Source organism: Miscanthus floridulus, chromosome 11, assembly GCF_019320115.1.
Source record: "Miscanthus floridulus cultivar M001 chromosome 11, ASM1932011v1, whole genome shotgun sequence".
Taxonomy (NCBI): Eukaryota; Viridiplantae; Streptophyta; class Magnoliopsida; order Poales; family Poaceae; genus Miscanthus; species Miscanthus floridulus.
Genome location: NC_089590.1, coordinates 28,586,834 through 28,607,061, shown reverse-complemented (window position 1 = coordinate 28,607,061; position 20,228 = coordinate 28,586,834). Strand labels below are relative to the sequence as shown.

General features: G+C 42.8%; 1 protein-coding gene across 15 annotated transcripts in view; it reads left to right on the top strand.

Moving 5' to 3' along the window:
* Window positions 1-12,873: 12,873 nt before the first annotated feature.
* The window catches only part of LOC136494710 (uncharacterized), a 51,339-nt gene continuing 43,984 nt past the window's right edge, over window positions 12,874-20,228 (top strand). For 9 of the 15 annotated variants that reach the window (XM_066490885.1, XM_066490886.1, XM_066490884.1 and 6 more), the window contains exons 1-6: window positions 12,874-13,030; window positions 13,459-13,500; window positions 13,603-13,678; window positions 14,620-14,703; window positions 18,499-18,564; window positions 18,683-18,814. In XM_066490885.1, coding sequence (XP_066346982.1) covers window positions 12,982-13,030; window positions 13,459-13,500; window positions 13,603-13,678; window positions 14,620-14,703; window positions 18,499-18,564; window positions 18,683-18,734 — 369 coding nt within the window. In that variant the 5' untranslated portion in view covers window positions 12,874-12,981 and the 3' untranslated portion in view covers window positions 18,735-18,814. The other 6 variants (XR_010768662.1, XR_010768661.1, XR_010768660.1 and 3 more) reach the window with 5 other exon arrangements.

Here is a 20,228-nt window from a genome sequence, read left to right as displayed (position 1 = left end):
CTCCCTGAGCCCGAGCTCAGCACATTTTCAAGCTCACTGCACTAGTGTTCTTGCTTCCCTCCTCCATTGTTCCTCCATCAATTCTTTGTTTTCTCCGTCGATTTCTTTGATTCCTCCGTCGATTCTTCAGTTGTAAAGGTTACCAATCTCATACACTCATTTTTCATCATTGGCTTATCTCATATTGTTCACTATATATATATTCTTTTTATGGTGTTTTTTTTTATTTGTAAACAATTTGAGCTTAAAATAACTTATAGTTTGCATATTTGGATGAAGAAAGGTTAAAGTAGGTATTCAAAATTAGTATTCACTTTTTATTTCTAGTATGCATATCACACTTCATTGTTTAGAGATATAGATAATTTTATAGTTTTTTAATTTTATTTGTTTATAAAATGAGAAATTTATAGTGTATTAAAAATGAGTATAGAGAGTAGATGGCAACTGCTTCCGGGTCCTCGGCCTCTCATGGGTTTCCAAAGCGAGTTAGGCCGGGCCTCCCTCTCATTCCATGCGGCAAGTGTCGTGATGAGACGAAGATTGTGATGGAGTACCGAGTGAAGAAGGAGGGTTCCAACAATGGTCGTATCTTCTACAAGTGTCCGGATCGCAATATGAGTTATTTTATCGTATTTTATGATTATGGTTAGTTTATACCTATTTTCATGATGGTTGTGATTAAAGTTCTAATTTTTTGTTTTAATTTTAGTGGGATGGCAGTGGACGATGTTCAGGCTTCTACTGGGAGGAAGAGTATGTTGAACTCATGCAAAAATATCTTTCACAACAGGCAGATACGGTGGCTAATGAGGCAGTGATCCAGCCGAAGAAGCCCAAAGATGTTGCACAATCGGAGGATCTGTCTATTTTAGTTGAGATTGGTCGCGAAATCCTTGTGCTCCTGAAATGTATTTTAGCTTTAGTTCTTTTAGTGGTAGTTGGGATTGTCTACATTGTAGCGATGCTTTCATAAATTTGTACCTTTTGTGGTGGCACACATGTTGTATAAATAATTAATTATGATCTAGGTTTTAATATGGTATTTATGTCATGTAATGCAGATGAGTCGGCATTAGATATACAATGCTGATCGCCACTCCCAAGAGTTCATTGACGGCGTACATTCTTTATTACGTATGGCCGAGGCAAACAAACGCGATAGTTTCATGTGCTGTCCATGTGCCATATGTAAGAATACGGTGGAATATCCTTGCTCAAGGACTCTTCATTCACACTTGTTCAAGTCGGATTTCATGCCAAACTATATTCGTTGGACGAAGCACGGAGAAACCGGTGTTGTAATGGAAGAAGGTGAAGAAGAACAATGGGACGATAATGATATTATTTCCGATGGTGCATGCTTCAATGATATTGCAATGGGAGAAGCTAAAGAAGAGGTAGCCACACAAGATGAGCCTGCTGATGATCTTTGTCAAGTCATTCGTGACACACAAAGAGAATGTGAAAGTGAAAAGGAGAAGATCAAGTTCGAGCGGATGCTAGAAGATCACAAGAAATTGTTGTACCCAACTTGTGATGTAGGGCAGAAAAAGTTGGAAACCACACTAGAATTGCTGCAATGGAAGCCAAAGAATGGTGTATCTGACAAGGGATTTGGAGAGTTACTAAAAATCCAAAAGAAGATGCTTCCGAAGGATAATGAATTGCTCGCCACTATCTACGAAGCAAAACAAGTTGTCTGTCCTATGGGGCTAGAAATCGAGAAGATACATGCATGTCCTAATGACTGCATCCTGTACTGTGGCAAAGAGTACGAGAAATTGGATGCATGCCCGGTATGCCATGCATCGTGGTATAAGATCAGGCGAGATGACCCTGGTGATGTTGAGGGCGAATGTCCACGGAAGAAAATCCCTGCCAAGGTTATGTGGTATGCTCCTATAATACCACACTTGAAACATCTGTTTAGAAACAAAGAACATGCAAAATTGTTGCGATGGCACAAAGAAGACCGTAAGGTAGACAATATGTTGAGACACCCTGTTGATGGGTCTCAGTGGAGAGCAATCGATAGAGAATTCCCGGAGTTTGTAAATGACGCAAGAAACTTAAGGTTTGCTTTAAGTACAGATGGTATCAATCCTTTTGGAGAGCAGAACAGTAGTCATAGCACTTGGCCTGTTACTCTAAGTATCTACAACCTTCCTCCTTGGTTATGCATGAAGCAGAAGTTCATTATGATGCCTGTGCTCATCCAAGGCCCAAAGCAACCTGGCAATGACATCGATGTGTATCTGAGACCACTTATTGATGAACTTCTCATTTTGTGGAATAAAGAAGGTGTACGTGTGTGGGATGAGTATAAATAGGAACACTTTGATCTGCGAGCATTGTTGTTCGTAACAATCAATGATTGACCTGCTCTAAGTAATCTTTTAGGACAGTCAAACAAGGGATATAATGCATGCACACATTGCTTTGGTGATATTAGAGGTGTATTCTTGAAAAAATATCGAAAGGTCATGTACCTTGTCCATCGTCAATTTCTTCCTGCAAATCACCCCGTAAGAAAGAATGGCAAGCATTTTAAAGGGAAGGCGGACCACCTGACCAGCCTCGCAACCAAACCGGTGAGGATGTACTCGATGTGGTCAATGATGTGAAAGTCGTCTTTGGAAAAGGACATGGCAGCCATCCTATTCTAAACGACACTAACAGCCACGCACCCATGTGGAAGAAGTCCATATTTTGGGACCTACCCTATTGGCAAGTCCTAGAGGTCCACAGCTTGATCGATGTGATGCACCTGACGAAGAATCTTTATGTGAACTTGCTAGGCTTCATGGGTGTGTATGGAAAGCCTAAGGACATATTTGAAGCACGACAGGACCTGCGTTGTTTGAGAGAAAGAGACAACCTGCATCTAGAGAAGACAAATGATGGATGCCATTACTTACATCCTGCTAGCTACACTCTAAGCAAAGAGGAGAAGGAAATCATGTTTGAATGCTTAAACAACATCAAGGTACCATCTGGATTCTCCTCGAATATAAAGGGTATTATAAATGTGCCAGAGAAGAAATTCTATAACTTTAAATCCCATGACTGTCACGTTCTCATGACGCAATTACTTCCAGTTGCATTAAGAGGAATTCTACCTCCAAATGTACGTCTAGCCACCGTGAAGCTATGTGCATTCCTCAATGCAATTTCTCATAAGGCAATTGATCCAATTGATCTAGCTAAACTACAGAATGATGTGGTTCAATGTCTCGTCAACTTTGAGTTGGTGTTCCCTCCTTCTTTCTTTGATATCATGACACACCTCCTAGTTCACCTAGTCAAGGAGATTTTCATTCTCGGTCCTGTGTTCCTACACAACATGTTCCCCTTAGAGAGATTCATAGGAGTCTGAAGAAATATGTTCACAACCGTGCTCGCCCAGAAGGAAGCATCGCTAAGGGCTATGGAACAGAAGAGGTCATTGAGTTCTATGTTGACTTTATTTCCGACCTTGACTCGATTGGTGTTCCTGAATCGAGACATGAGGGGAGACTAAGCGGAAAGGAGACACTAGGGAGAAAAACATATATTGGTACGGAGGATGATTATTTCAATAAAGCGCACTACATAGTTCTATAGAACTCCTCTTTGGTAGATCCGTATATTGAGACATACAAGGATCTCTTACGATCCGAGTTTCCAGAGAAGACTGAAGTTTGGATTACGCATAAGCACATAGAATCTTTCGGCGGTTGGTTGCGAAAAAAATGTCAAGGTGATGAGAGCATCCATGAGCAACTGTATTTATTGGCTATGCAACCATCATGGCATATCGTCACATACAAAGGGTACGAGATAAATGGGAACATATTCTACACAGTAGCCCAAGATAAAAGGAATATCAACCAAAACAATGGTGTCCGCATAGATGCCATAGACCCGAATGAGAATAAGCAGACATATTATGGCCACATAGATGAAATATGGGAACTAGAATATGCACCTACTTTGAAGATCCCATTGTTCAAGTGCAAATGGGTCAAGGTGACCGGAGGTGGGGTAATAGTAGACAACGAGTATGGAATGACAACAGTAGACCTTAGTAATATTGGGTACAAAGATGAACCATTCGTCCTTGCCAAGGATATGAATCAGGTGTTCTATGTTAATGATATGTCTACCAAACCAAAAAGAGGGAAAAACGATAATGACTCAACCAAAGAGCCAAAGACCACATAGTTCTTTCAGGGAAAAGAGTCGTCGTGGGAATTGAGGACAAGTTGGACATGTCAGAAGATTATGAAAAAGATGATCGAATTTCGCCCTTCAAAGTGAACAAAGACCCTAACATCTTGTTAAATGATGAGGACACTCTATGGTTACGACACGATCATAACCAAGGGACATACGTAAAGAAGAAGTTCACTGCTGTGCCCACTTAATGATATAGTGATTTAATGTAGTGTGTGTTTGAGATATTATATAATAATTGTGAATTCAGATGTTTATTATGTCGCATTTCAAATTAAATCAATGTTTGATTTGGTGGGATTTCTCTCTCGAAAAGTTAAATTAGGATATTGAGTGATGAAAAATTAAAATATTAACGTTAAAATGATGTGAAAACAAATTTCATGTCCAAAACCAATAGTTTTAATAATTTTAATTAAACACTATATTTTTGCATTAAAGAAATAATAAATATTAGTTACATTATGTTTTATAATTATAACAAAAAATAAAAAAAGTTAGGTTATAGATTTTTCCTATGTGCAATAAAGAAAAAAATCCATATTTTTAACAAAATAATTTTATGTCTTTTATTTAATTTACTATGTATTTAACAAGACTATTGCATTTTATTAAAAAGATTTGCTCAAAACATGCGGGAAATGAAACTGCAGCCCACCTTTACTCCCGGGTGGGAAGCCCACCCGGGAGTAATGGTGGGCTGCAGTTTCGTGGCCCACCAAAAAAACATTTACTCCCGGTTGGAAACACGCACTGGAAGTAAAGGACCTTTACTCCCGGCTGGTGGCTGGCACCAGGAGTAAATCTCCCTGGTATATAAGCGCCAGTGTCTGGCATAGATCGATCCCCTCCTCTTCTTCCTCGTCGAACAGCCGCCCTTTCTCCTCTTCTTCCACGCGCCGCCGCCAGTCACCACCCCACCTCGCGCCGACGACCTCGTGCGGCCCTCCACCACATGTGCCTCCGCATTCGTGAGATGAGTTCTCTCAGCTTTCTCTCTCCTCCAGCGTGCGCCGCTGCTCGTCCCACGCCGATCCCCGCGCCAACGATCTCCGTGGCGGACGGCAAACAGCCAGGCAAGTCCTCGGATGTATGTTCGCCATGACTCTCTACACACCTCGTCCACATGTACAACTATGGCTGGTGACCGTCCCGTGCTCCCGCGTCGTTGTCGTGTTCCCGAGCGGAGCACCGCCGCCGCCCTCGTTAGGGTTTATACGGCAGATTTTGTGCTCTCTTCGTGGACTTGGTCCTTGCGCGCTTTGTACATGTGGCATGGTGGTTCTTGTTGGACGAGAGAGTTCAGGTGCTGACAGTGACATGCAGCCAGTATTTTTTTTTCTTTCTCACACTTTGGCTATCCAAGCAATTTGATTTTTAAAAAATGTTTTATATATAGTTTTGAATTACAGTACATATGTTTGATGCGGGCATTTTGGAAGGTAATTTCTGGTTCGTACTTCATGGCAGCTCTAACATAGCAAGTACTGAACTGTTGATCCACAGAAAGAAACAAGCTAGTACAATCACTTGGATTTTGTGATTGTTTTTCCCATAAAAACGACGGGATTGACTACATATTGATTTCTCCATTTGTTGTCTTTCACTTTTTCAGCAAATCAAAAGTTATCATGTCATATATGACAAAAAAAAGATAAAACAAAAATACCACACATATACGTCATATAACAACTTCTAGAAGATTTTTATGCTTGCTATCTTCCACTTTCAGGAAATTACAATTTGGAATGAAAAATAAATAAAAAAGTGAGAGCACATGTACAACACGTATCCAATAGGAATAGAAACAACTTAAAATAGAAATACAAAATCTAGAAGGTCACCGGCCGCAGCGGAGCACCGCCGCCCTCGTTAGGGTTTATACGACGGAGCACCGCTGCCCTCGTTCGCCCTAGGGTTTAGGGTTTATACGGTGGAGCACCGCCACCCTCGTTCGCCCTAGGGTTTAGGGTTTATACGGTGGAGCGCCGCCGCCCTCGTTCACCCATGTGTACAAACATATATACGACGGAGCGGTGCACCGCCACTCTCGTCACACCGCCCTCTCTCGCAGCTTAGTCGATCAACACTCATATTATCATTATCGTTAACGCTAAACAATCACACTAGGGCGAATTGCGTCGGTGACTAGGGTGAACCGCGTTGTTGATGTCATCGACGTGGTTCGCCCTAGTCACCGACGCAATTCACCCTTGGCCATTTATGTATAGCCCTAATTCACCCTAGTACCGACGCGGTTCGCCCTAGTGTGGTGAATTGCGTCCGTGACCGAGGGGCAAGATTTAATAATGCATATTGTTCGTAGATTTTACGCATGTAAGCAAAGATTTGACGTACTATATATTGGTTTTGTTTTTTAAAGCTAGATGGTTGACCCGAGAAACATGGATGAGGAGGAGTTGATGATGAATTTGATCAACACTGGCACTCAAGTTGCCGGCGATGATGGTGCTAAAAATAACATGTAAGAGGATGCAGATGACGGGAGTCAGTACTTAGCTCTTGAACAAAATGAGCAACAACATATTGGCCAAGTATATATTTTTTATTATTAGCTATTTATATTATCATATGTCTTATGTGTGCTCATGACATTAAAAATAATGTTTATGTTTTGTAGCCCTCTGGATCGACATCAACAACTACAACGAAGAGTAAAAATGTTCGAGGTCCCAAAAAGCCATTGGAGGGCCGCTTCATCATCTCGGAGTTCAATGTGGATACAGGCGAACCAGGGGGGGCGAAATAAAACGAAATGCGTGCACCACTGTGGTTACCTTGTACGAGACCGGCTCCCGATCAGTACCCGCGAATAGAAGAAGACCAATGCTCCTCATATTAGTTTTGTCTCCGATCGTGACAAGATGTTAATTTGGAATGATGTCTTGGAACATTTCACGCTCCAAACAGATGGTTATGATGATATAATAGATGGTGATGAATTGAAGGAGCGAGTTAGGGATTGGGCAATGAAGAAGATGGCCACCCAGTTTCAGACTTGGAAGAAACACCTATACACGACGTATGTCAAGAAGAACATAGCACCAGATTTCACTGTCCTAGGCCCGATCTCAAAGCAGAGGCCCTATTGGGATGAGTTTGTACAGTACAAGACGTCGGAAGAGGGTGTAAGTCGAGTGATAAAGAACCAACGTAATGCCCAACAGAAGACATACCACCATAACTTGGGATCAGATGGCTACCCGACTGCCATTAAGAAGTGGAACAAAATGGAAGCAGACCTTCTTGCCAAGGATATCACACCAGAATCACTTGAGTGGAGAGAGCGTGCAAAGAATTGGTTTTTCGCTCATGGGGGAACACTGGACTAGGAGACAGGGAAGTGCGTTTATGGCGCAAGACTGCAAGAAGCAGTAGAAAGATTGTTTTATGCTCAGAGAGCTACTGCTAGTGGTGCGTTCAGGCCCAACAGAGAGAAGGATGAACTGACATATGTTATCGGGACTATTGAACATGGTGGCCGAACTAGAGGCAAAGGAAGTGTCTCGTGGGAGCATGGATTCCCTCAGGATAGACCTTCCTACAGAAGCCGCCAGAGAAAGAAGGAAGAAGAGGCACAACGGCTCTAGAGGTTGGAGGAAGCTGTGTGTGAAGCACAGGAGCGAGAAAAAAACCTTGAAGCAAGAATGCAGGAGGAAATTAGAAGGCAAGTGCAAATAGCAGTGAGTGCAAGCAAGCAGACATCAGAGCTAGGAATCAACATTAGCCAATCTGTTCAGTTGAAAAGCAGCTGCGCTTCCACGGAGATACCAAATCAAGGGGACACAGGACTGCGCTTCCTTGTGGATGACGTCACTGAACCTTGTACATCGTGTGAGCTACACATTCCAAAGGGGAATTTCACAATCAAGGTGGCTATCGGTCTTGTTAATCCTATCGACCGAACCAAGACACTAAGGATTCATGGGAATATAATCTAAGAAGGATATGCTATCATCTCGGTAGATAAAGCTGAAAAAGGTTTTAGTGATTTGCCTCTTGACATTCCTAGAGGTGATGGCGAGAAGACTCTCGGAGAAGTAGAGAAGACATCCATTCTATGGCGCAAGCGCTACATCATCATTCCCGGGATGTCGCCTCCACCTCCTCCTGAACTACCTCACCATAGGTGTGGATGAAAACACTACATCATTAATTTATATTGGCTTAAATAATTAACAATCTGCTCATAATAATATGCCATTCCTTTTTTTTGTAGCAGATCCTCCCCCAACCTAAATCCAATTGTTCAATCGTCAGATCATCATAGTGCTCTGTACGATGACAATGTGTTGGAAGGCGAGGCTGCATCCACACCATCTCCAAGGAGGTCTCCAACGCCGCTGCCACCACCTCCAAGGAGGTCTCCAATGCCTCCCCTGCCCCACCTACCAAGAAGCCAAGTACTAGCAAGAGGCCAGCCCCGCAAACAAAGAACCAGCCCCCACCGGCAAAGAAAGCCACCATAAAACCAAGGGCTATTCCCAAAATAATATCTGAAGAGAAGGAAGAAGTAACTGATGCATATAAAAAAGATATGTCCAGATTCTATGACAAACTTAAAAGGATCAAGAAGCAAGGAGTAATCCGGAGAAACCGTACTTCTTCATAGCTCCAGATATTCTAAGAAAAAAGGTGGCTTCTTACCAGCAACAACAGCGGGAATCTTATAAGCCGTCCAAAGCAACGTTAACGGACTATGACCACATTCTCACCAAGTCAATTGAGGCGGCATAGAAAAAGAAGCGGGTAGGGAAAGGAGTTGCACAACTCGAACAATAATCGCACCAATCAGTCCCCCCGCTAGTTGTTGGTAATGAATATGGTTCAAATTTAGGATTAATGCATCAGACAAACATACCTACGGATATCGATTTAGATCACCTTAGTGAATTTATTAAAGAGACTGGTCTCGACCTTTACCATATGTTTGGTGATGGAAACATTAAGAGTGCGGCGGAGGTTGATATTTGGAAGAAAAAAATTATACTAGGCCAGAGTCTATACAACCCTCAAGCCTTAGGTGATCTAGGGACGCAAATGTACCTACTAAATAAGTGGTACATGCAGGCGTCTACCAGTGGATACTTCTGTGTTGGTGTCAGAATTAGAGACGAACATTGGTTCCGTGGCGATGATGTTATATATGTTGACTTTGCAGAATTTCATCAACTATGCCACCTGACCTCTCTGGACAAAGTTATCATTAGCTACTATTGCCTGTAAGTAATAATTCTTTCGATCTATTATTAAACTCATCATATGTGTGTATATGCATATAAATTATCCTAACAAGTACTATATATATGCAGATTTACAATGACAGAGTGTAGAAAGAAAGGCTGCAATGAAATTGGTTTTATTGATCCCCATATAGTATTCAAAGACCTAGTTACTCCAAAGCCTAATTGAAAGTCTGAGTCAGAGAGTAACCTCATGAACTTCTTAGTGAACCAACGCCACAAGAAGGATATACTCTTTCCCTACAACTTCAAGTAAGTGTTAATAATGTCGATCATCCTTAATGGCTCATATGTTGATTCTAGTTAATTAATGAGTGTTATGCGTTATATCCTATAAACACATACAGCAATCATTGGATATTGATGGACATCGATCTGGTGAAAAGTCACTTAATAATCTATGACTTGATGAGAAAACCACAACAAGACTACCAAGATATGATAGATATTATTCAGAGATAATTTCGGTATCTCTAGCAACTATATATACACACAAACATGATGATTAACTATATCTAATGACGTGACAAATTTTTTATTGGGCAGTGTTTAGAAAACCTTTATTGAGAAGCAACACATGGGAAAATACAAAGCGCCACTGAATGTAATCCCTTTAAAAGTAAGTCCCCTAAATCGCATCATCTTTATTAATTAAACATATAGCTTTCACCGGATCACCAGATTGGATGACAAATCTTTTTCTCGTAAAGTGATGTTTGAGGCAGGAATAGGGGAACAACTACTGTGGTTACTATATTTGCAAGTTTATCAAGGAGCTCTCCCAAAGAACTCCTACAGAGAGACTCAAAGTACGTTAAAAATACACTATATATTCATTTAATTATTATTATTAATTATGTTACTATGTCTTTATATATATATATATGTACATATATTAATTTATTTTTCTTTAATTCAAACCTGTAGGCTCGATGGTTGAAGAAAAATGTCATATGACAAGACCAGATCAAAGCAATTCAAGAGTCTATAGCCGGATTTTTTAATGACCAAGTCATCGATTCCAAGGGCGAGTTCTACTTCGACCCAACACTGTCATGGAAGCCAAGCTAGAGGATGAAAGGGAAATTGTTATATCACAACAACTGTAAAATACACATATGCATGCATGCATGTAAATATATATATGATGCATGGATGCATATATATATATATAGTTCTATGCTTGAATTGTGTCATTTAATACGTTCATTGTGCTTGAACCGAAACATACTAATACAACTTCGAAAATCTATTTTGAAAATAAAAACAAAAAAATGAAAAGAAAAGAAAAAAGAAAAAAAACCCTTTAGTCCCGGTTGGTATTACCAACCGGGACTAAAGGGTGCCAGCCTCATGGCATGTCAGGAGGCACCTTTAGTCCCAGTTCCTGACCCGGGACTAAAGGACCCCCTTTAGTCCCGGATGCTTGCTCCCGGGTGGGGAACCGAGACTAGAGAGGGTTCTCCACCGGGAGTAAAGGCCATCTCTGTACCAGTGGGTACGACTGATAAGTTCAAGCGAACAGGGCAAATATCATAAAGGTAAACGGAGCCGGGATATATTTTCAACAATTCAGTTTCAACTAAAGGAAATCCATCATTCAGTTGACCTCTTCTGCTGTACCTAAAAAACCAAATGGAAGCAGAGAAGACAAATTAGTGTAAAAGAACTAAAGAAACTGGTGGTCTTAAAACTACTACGAAACAATCTAAAATTATACCAGCATATGAAGCCCTGACAATGTACTGATATTTCTTCAGGGTACACCAATAATAAGCCATGAATGAACTAAAGAAATTGGTGGTCTAAAAACCACTACCAAACAATCATGTCTTAACAAAAAAACATCAACTAATTGAAATTATACCAGCATATGAAGCCGTAACAGTCTACTATATAAGAATAATGGTAGATTCAGTTAAGAGTTCCTCATAGTCATAGGTAGCCATAGCCCCTGAGCATCTATATCCACTCTGCAGAAAGGATTTCAATGAAACAGTCAGCAAGCTATAAAGTGAGCCATAAAACTGTTATGATAGATGCATGCATCATAATAATAGCACCTAGTTGCAGCCCAAATTAGCATATGTAAATTTCCTCAAGGAGTTAGTAGAGGTAGAAGAAATTGGGAACCAAAATAGCCTTGGGAGGGGGGGGGGGGGGAGAGGAAGAGGGGCGGGAGAGGAAGTGGAGCCAGGCAAATGCGGCCAAGGCGAGGGGACCTCGCGCTGTTGGTACAGCCGCCGGCTACGGCGTGCTGCCTCTAAGATCTAGGAGGGGGAGGCAGGGAGAAGGAGAGGAACGGGAGCCAGGTAGAGGCGGCAAAGGTGAGGGGAGCTTGCACTATTGGTGGGGTCGGGCGGTGGATGGCCAGATGCAGCCGCGGAGACACAAGATTCGGCGACGCGCCAGGTTCTGGTGGCAAAGGCCGACGTGAGCAGCCTCATCCGTTGTAGGGGCGCCACCATGCGCCATTGGAGTCTAGCGTCGCGGGTTGGCGTGCCGTGATGATGGTGAGGGGAGGAGACGAAGGGCGAGCATCAGCGCGCGGTACTCCGCCTGACAGAGGCAGGTGCGACGCAACGAAGAGGGGCAGGGAGAAGCGGTGGGTGGCAGATCTGCACCACGGCGGCGGTGGAAGGGCGGGAGGCGGCGTACGCGGGGGGGGGGGGGGGAGGAGTACTGTGCAGGCGAGGACGGGGAGCAGCGTGGCGGGGAATTTTTTTCTATGGAAGGCGGTGCTGGGGGTTGGCTAGACGGGCCAGGAATTTCGTGGAAGGTTCCGTGCCTGTGGGGCAGGAATAGGAGGCAACGTGGCCGCATGAGGAAGCAAAAAATGGTATACACAAATAAGGGCATATGATAGATTAGCATATGGTTCCTATATATGTCTAGGTTTGCATGAGTGAAAGGACCTATATGGATGGATAGAGGAAGGCGAATAGCCTATTAAAACTTCCTTCAATCGAGACGGTTGCAAAAACCGCCTTGGTTAAACTTTTTGTTCGTTACAGTTAAGGTTTGTGTAGTAATGAAACAAGGCGTTTGGCTGTACTACTTCCCGCTTGTTTAGCTTATTTTCTCTCATAGAATACTATTCAACCATCCGAAATAATTCAAAATTTACTATTCCACCTGCTAGCCGAACCACCTGAAACTTATCTTTTTTTACCGTTTCATGGCTGCTGTACCCTCCATTTTTTTTGTTCTTATTAAGGCTGCCGAGCTCGGCGAGTTACCAGGGTATCCACGTTAGTGAAATTTTTTTACGCCGTTGGATTACCTCATCCGTTCTGGATTTGTTACCGCGTGTCACCTTAATTTGTACGGCGTCGGCTCCGTCTGTCGTCTAATCCCGTGCACGCGCGTGCTTCCCTCGTATTGGGCCGTCCCGCTCCTCTGGCCTCGGAGGCCTTTTAGATCCTATTGGCTGCCGGTCTCCCATCCCTCCGCTCCGCTTTTCGTCTTCACGCTACCCTCCGTCCTCGTCGCCGTCGCCATGGCTGACCTCGCCGCGGGGCCCCGCCTTTTCGTCGCCAGCCTGCGTCGTGAGCTGCCGTGCCTTGCTTCTTCTTTTCCCTTTCGGCTTTTCGGTACCGTTGTTCGTCGCGCCTTGTTTCTGCGTCGTCTTCCTCGGCTTCCCCATCCGCTGCTCCGTCCTCCTTGCTATGGCTGTGTTTTGCCTTGTGCCTTGCCTTCTTACTGCATTCGGCCTTAATCACCGCCGTGTTGGTCCCTCTGCTGGACGATTCCCGTCTGTTAGGGTTCGGCGCTACAGTGCTCACCGCCGCCGCCCGGCTTCCTCCGCCGTATTTCGGCCGCCGCGTTCTTGTGCCTGACCTCCTGTTCTTTGCCGTCCGGTTTCCTGGCTTTTGCCCTTGATTCTGCCGTTTTGCGGCCGCCCTCCCTTTTGCTTTCCCTGCTCTGTTTGTGCGGCCCGATTTAGTGCTGTGCTAACCTTCGCCTTGGTTTGCAGGTTCGTGCAGGGCCCACCGGTTTACCGGCGCCGGCGCATTATGTAGGTAATTTGTTGCTGCTCCGGCGCTGCGGGCCGACATTTTCTAGGTTCACGATTCCTCTGCTTCTTTCGTGCTGATTCCTTTGCTTGCAACGTCTGCAGTCGCATCTGGAGCATCCGCCGCTCTCAGCTGGTTATCAGTGGAGGTCCTTGTGTTGCTTACACGTCTGTTGTGCAGGTAATCCTTCTTCTCTCATCTGTGATTACCTCGCGTTTACCTGTTGCTCTGCTCTACTTGTGTGCACCTGCATAGGTTGCCTGTGTGTTCTGTTACGAGGCTTATAGCTGTGATTTGCATAAGGGATTCTTGATTTTTAAGGTCACTGCTATTTGTTTTGCCGGCCTTTAGGCCCTGCCTGGTTCATAGCCTGTGTTCCTCTTACTTACAAGGTTGATCAGGTTAGGCGTGATTACATAATTGTTCCTGGTTTAATAGGGATAGCCATATTGTTTGTTCTAATGAGACTGCCGGCATTTTCCTCAGCGGCTTAGTTTGTTCTTTTTTTATGTGCTTATTCACTGCATGCGTAGTGCTGATCAGGTTAGCTGTACTTTCATATTTGTTCCCGGTTTATTCAATAGTGATGGTAATGTTATTTGTTCTATTGAGTCTGCTGCCATTCTGTTGAACGGTCTGCTTTATGATTAATCTCTGCGAGGATTGACTGTGTACTTTGGTTTTACACGATGCTGTTGCCTTTGCTTGTGTCAAGTTTCGTTTCTTCATATAATGTCATGGTTAGAGAGTCAGGGATCACTGTGGTGTTAGTGCTTTGGAAACCCCCCTAGTTTTGGTGGCTGTGTCATTCTATGGTTCTCATCATGCGTGTGCCGTTGTCTTGGTCGGTTTGATAGACTGTCTTGCTTCCTGTGCTATTTCCATGTTCCCGTGGTTTTACCTGACGTTCACAGTACTTCTTCATGCGAGGTCTCCCTGTGTTCTGGTTAGTACGCATGGTGTTCTGTTTGTGCACTCGGCGTGGCTGGTGACCATTACTGTTGTCCTACGACTGATAAATTTCCCTTCTCAGCTCCGTTGTGTTTGTTGTGCCTTTCATGTTATTTTTCAATCCTGTGTTATTGCCTAATTCTCCTCCTTTTCTATCCTATACACCATAGAGAAGCCTCGCTACAAGCTGGGACAACGATGTGCCTTCTAGAATCCGAAAGTAAATTGAATGCCAGCAGGTTTCTACCTCAAAGGTAACATGTCCTTTTGAATCATGGAGCATTTGGAATGCCATCACAGAGTAAATGTTCCGGAGAGGTAGAGCACCTGTGTAACACCCGGTTTCAAGGACAAAGCCGAATGCACACCATATGTGAGCCCTGGAAATCAAATCTCACATATAGCTACAAATGAAGGGGCAGTATCAATTCATAATGCTTAATATATAGCGAACTTAGCAAAAGAGATAACCTTAGAAAGCAATCAACGGATAGACAACTCTGATCTTCGGGTGCAGACTTCACTCCACTGGATCCAACTGACTGGTTGACCACAAGCCCAACTTCTCAAGTCTCTGACAGACTGTTATCCAGCCTGAGGTGTGGGGGAAATTGCAAGAGTGAGTCCATGTCGAACTCTGCAAATATAGCAACAAGGTAGTGTAATCCATAACCACATGATCAAGTGTAATTGAATAATGAATTGCACATAAACAATTTAAATGAACATACAATAATTCCCTCAGTTTTTTTGGGCCGCCTGTATCCGTGGGCACGGCTAGTATACCAGTTTATCAAACTTTGCGCAGAGGTGTACACTTTCACTGTGAATCATGATTCTCATATGCCTGGGTTAGCTAGGCCCAAAACACAGAGAATCATATAAAGCCACCCAAGAGCTCGTCTAACCGGCTAGGGCCGCAGGGTCATCAGATATAGGAACCTCCCTTCCAAAAATAAAGTAAAAGGCTGATTCCAAAGCTAGGCTCAACAGGACAGAGGCTGTCCTATACCCAACTCGCAGACCTCTAACCAGCTAGAAAAGGGTTTCTTAAGCAACTAGAGCTAGAGCCATATAACCCTCATAGCTGTACTGTAAGCCCCAGCTTTTGCCAAAGGATAACATTCATCATTTATGTTTATATCACATTTCATTAAACAAGCCCAAGATCATGGTCACAGAAAGAAAACCCAAGCTATACTTGCCTTTAACTTGCTTTACACCCAAAGCAACTTGCTCAGAAGCCTCACTCTATCTTCCATTCAGCAACTTCTGTAGCTTCGGTACTCAGCTTCTCATCATCGGTGCTTACAAACAATTCTTGTTCTACTCGTGGATCAAAGCACACCAACAAACATACAAGAAAACAAAGTAGACTAAGAACAACACAAACTACACAGGAGAAAACATCGTACTAAATGAGAACTCGTTACTATGACTGAGAGAACGTAAGAAACGCCGATAGCCAAACTATCGTTAAAAAGAAACCATAAAATCGTGAGTTTTATATTATTTATAAAAGAAAAGAAAAGCCTGCACGCTTGATTTATTTTAATTAAGCAAAACCATAAGAAAGATATTAGTTCAGTTTTAACAAAGTATGTTTTAATTCAAAAGCCGAGTTGAACCTAGTCATGTTTTATTTATAAAAATGATGCCATTCAAACTATAAATTTGCAAAGATAAAAGAGCACGTGAGAACATCTATTGGGTTTACGTGCGATGCATGTTGGAGCTAAGAAAATTTACAATTAAAAACATATTTTTATTAGCAATTAACTATATTAATATTTATGTACAAAATACCAAAGGGTAAAGCCTATATATTGATTTTAGTTATAAAAACTAGTTGCATACATATAATTTAATCTAATATATTTAACTATATGGAAAAATATATTAAAGTCATTTTAAATTTACTTTGCAAAAGAAATAAATATCTAAGATCATCTACGTCTATCTATTATATGTGATATGTTTCAATTAATCATATTTTAATTTATACACTAGTATGTATTATTTAACTAAAATAAACTTTAACTTTTCAAAATAAAGGAGCACGTGAGAACCTCTAATAGAATTGTATCTGACGTCTTGTTAAACTAAGAAAATTTATAATTTAAAAGTATATTAATATTTGTGATTAGTCATATTAGTATTAGTTTATGAAACACCATAGCATATACATACATGGCTTTTAAATTATAAATTAGAAAACTAGTTGCATGCACATTAGTCAATTTAATATTTACTTTATATGAAAAAACAAGTGAATTGAAAAGTATTAACACTATTGTGTAAAGCATATCGACCTAAATCTAACACAACTTGAACCAGACGAAACGGAGTTAAAACGATTAAACTATTGCTAATCCCGTCGGGTGACAAAACCGTAAATAACAGCTTCTATCTTGTACCTGTACGTACAGATCATGAACATCCATGGAGCTCCGGTTGATGCAGGATAGCAGGGGCGGCTTGACCTTGGGGCAGGGGCTGGGCACTGTCGCAGAGGTCTGGCCCACATGGGATTGCTGGCTCGGCCTTAGACAGGTCACGGCTGCAGAGCACGCCCACGGCAACAGGGCAGCTCGAAGGAGCTTGCTGGCCAGCTGAGGTTGCTTGTCGAACGGTCGTACACAGCCATGTGATGGCGGCGGTGCTGACCACGCGGGCGAGACGGCGTGGTCAAGCTGCTGGAAGACGAAGGACACCGAAACTCCCGCGCCGCAAAAGGAAAACAAAGGGATTTAGTCATATGTGGTGACGGATTGATAGAAGGGTCCTACGGCGTAGAGAACCATGAGACGAACCTTGTAGGATGGCTGACTTTCGCAGGAGACAATCACGGTGGCCGGAAAACCCCGCCGAAGGAGACGAAGACAGGAAGAGAGAAAATTATTTACTACATGAGGGATTACATAAACTAGAGGCTTCCCTTACGGTAGTTTGATGGAATTTGCCCAAGGGGTCGGTACGTAGATATAGAGCGGAAAACTCTCCACAGCTACATCAAATAACAATATGATACTAATTGGTGTTGCACCATCCACCTTTACCAATAGGCCTAATTAAATATTAAAGCCCATTAGTAAATAAAGACATGGGCCTTTCTACGTTAGAATAAAATATGAGATTTTCTTATTTTCGGAATTAATTATTTTTGTGGATAAAATAATTCTAGAAAAGTCTAGAATTTATTTTTAAGCCACGAAAAATACTCTGAAGGCTCCAAAAATTCGGGGAAAATTCTCAGAGACATTTTGGAACATGAGCAACCCAAATAAATTATTTAGAGCTCATGAGAAATTTTGGAGCATCCAAAAAAATTAGATTATGCTCGTGGAAAAGTGGGAACAAATTTCAGAAAAGCTAGAAAATTCCTGAGAAGTTTTTAGAGATATGATGATGAATGAGACTCAAATGAGTGATTCGGAGTAGAACGAAAAGAGTTTGGGAAGCTCCAACGAAAGAATTAAGCTAGAAAATAAAGAATTTTAATTATTAGAAAAGACAAGCACGGGCTGGAGAAAGATAAACAACTTACTAAACGTGTGTTGAAAATTTTACTCACTCGTAACATCAAGTCAAGCAACAAGCAAACATCACATCAAGAAAATAAGCCCGTCGTATTAATATGAAAAGTTTAAAAACACAATTTGAAACTTACTTAATCTTGAAAAATTTTATACAAATATTGAAGTCTTTTTTTTTATTTAGTGTTTCCTATTCACAACCCAAAATAGGAAATTTAGGGTGTGACAACTTGCCAGCTATGCTGAAAATGTTCTCAACAAACTATAAACAGTTGAATAGATTTCCTCCTAAATTAAATGGTCTGAAATAATTTTTGCTACGATGTTGTTGGCTGCATATGGAGGATGTAGAGAATTAGATTTTCCTTTAATATATTGTTTATTTTCTCTTGTGGTATGCATCCTATTTTGCACAGCTAAAAGAAGTTGCTTATCATTTAGCATTTCATCCTCATAGTCAAATTTGAAAAGATATGTGCTTGGTGCAGCCACTCTGATTATGCTTGTTCTCAGGATGCTAGATATGTCAGCTCTTTGGTGCGAGTCCCTGAGCAGCTTCATCATGTGTTCTACAGATAGGTACTTCAGTGTTTAACCATACGCTTTGATCCCTAATTGCTAAAATAGTCACAACTAACGCTTCCATATCACCTTTGAATTTCCTAATTGTTCACAAAATAACGTTTTATACATGCAGCCTTGCCATCTACAGTTCAGCCTGGTCACCAGGTCATCTGAACCTTATATGAAATGAAGCAAATGGCCATAGGTTTCATTCTTATTACTGATGAAAGAGAGCCCTGAATGATGTGAAAATATGAAATTGGTGGTAAAACTCTCGTCCCTATTATCATTCGCTATTATAGGAAAATTAGTTTCCTTTTTTTGGGTTAAATTTAGTTTGCTAGCAGCAAGAAACCCTTGGATTATTCGTGGTTGGCCCAATTGAAAATCATGTCAGTTTCTATTGCAATGATTACATGGCACCTCTAAGCTTGCACTACAATTCTGTCGCTGCTAATAGGTGTTTTTGTTCTGATAAAGAATAGAGTTTTGTGTCATATTTTTTCAATCACTTATATAGATACTCATGTCATATACTCGCAGTTAGTATAGACATGAAGCATAGTTGATGATTGAAGGCTTACCTACAGGATAGTTCATGCCAAGATAGGTACATATGCCATGGTTCGGCTTGCAAGATGTTTGATAGAATGCTCAGGTGCGGACACAATGCACCAAATGTTAGCGAGGGAATGGTGGTTCCATGGTTGTCTGCTACTTCAAATGCTCTAAAAACCACAATACTTCAGATGCAGGTATCCTAAGTTACCGTCATTTAGAAAACCTCTACAACATACCTGCAACAGTTTTCAAAGTACAAAATAATATACACAAGGAATAGCATCTGAAGTATTGTGGGTTTTAAAAATCTACTGTTCCCATTGTAATACAGCCAATAGCCTATTTTTCTTATTGTTGTCCTATGGCACTTTCAAACATACATAGGAGAGTTTCTTCTCGTGGGCGTGCGCGGCTGCCCCAGGAGTGCCACCGCCGTGCGCGGCTGCCCCAGGAGTGCCATCGCCGTGCGCGCCTCCTCTAGGAGCGCCGCCAGCGTGTCCGCGCCTGTCTGGGCTGCCGCCACGCTCGTGGGCGTGCGCGGCTGCCCACTGCGCCGTCCGCGCTCGCGCTGCCTCCCTCTCTAGCAGCTCGAGGTCCGCGTCGGCGGTGTCGTCAGCGGAAATGGAGCTGCCGATGCTGCCGCGCAGAACCTCGACCTCCGCTGCCGCCGCACGCGCTGCATCCGCTGCCGCCGCTGCTTCTGCTTCCGCTCTGGCTGCTGCAAGCTCCGTCGCTGCCAGCCTCGACGCTCTTGCCGCCGCCGCAGCGGTCTTTGCCGCCGCTCGCTCGCGTTCCTCTGCCGCGGCAAGTTCGGCCTCCTGCCGACGCCGTGTGCTCGAGGCGACCGAGCGCTGAGACTGCCCTGCGGACATGACGCGCTACTGGGGGGCTGCTGCGTGGGGAGAGGGCTGCTTTAGGTGCAGAGGGAGAGGAGTGGACAAGAGCGGCCGGAGGAGCTGCTGCTGCCAACAGCTGGGGCTATTGTGGGGCTGGGAGAGAAGATGAGCAAGAGATGCTCATGCTACAGGATAATACGGCTCTGATACCACTTCATCCGAGGCTGTTTGGAGGAAGGGAGCATCAAGGCGAGCTACATCAACACTAAGGACCAGCTTGCG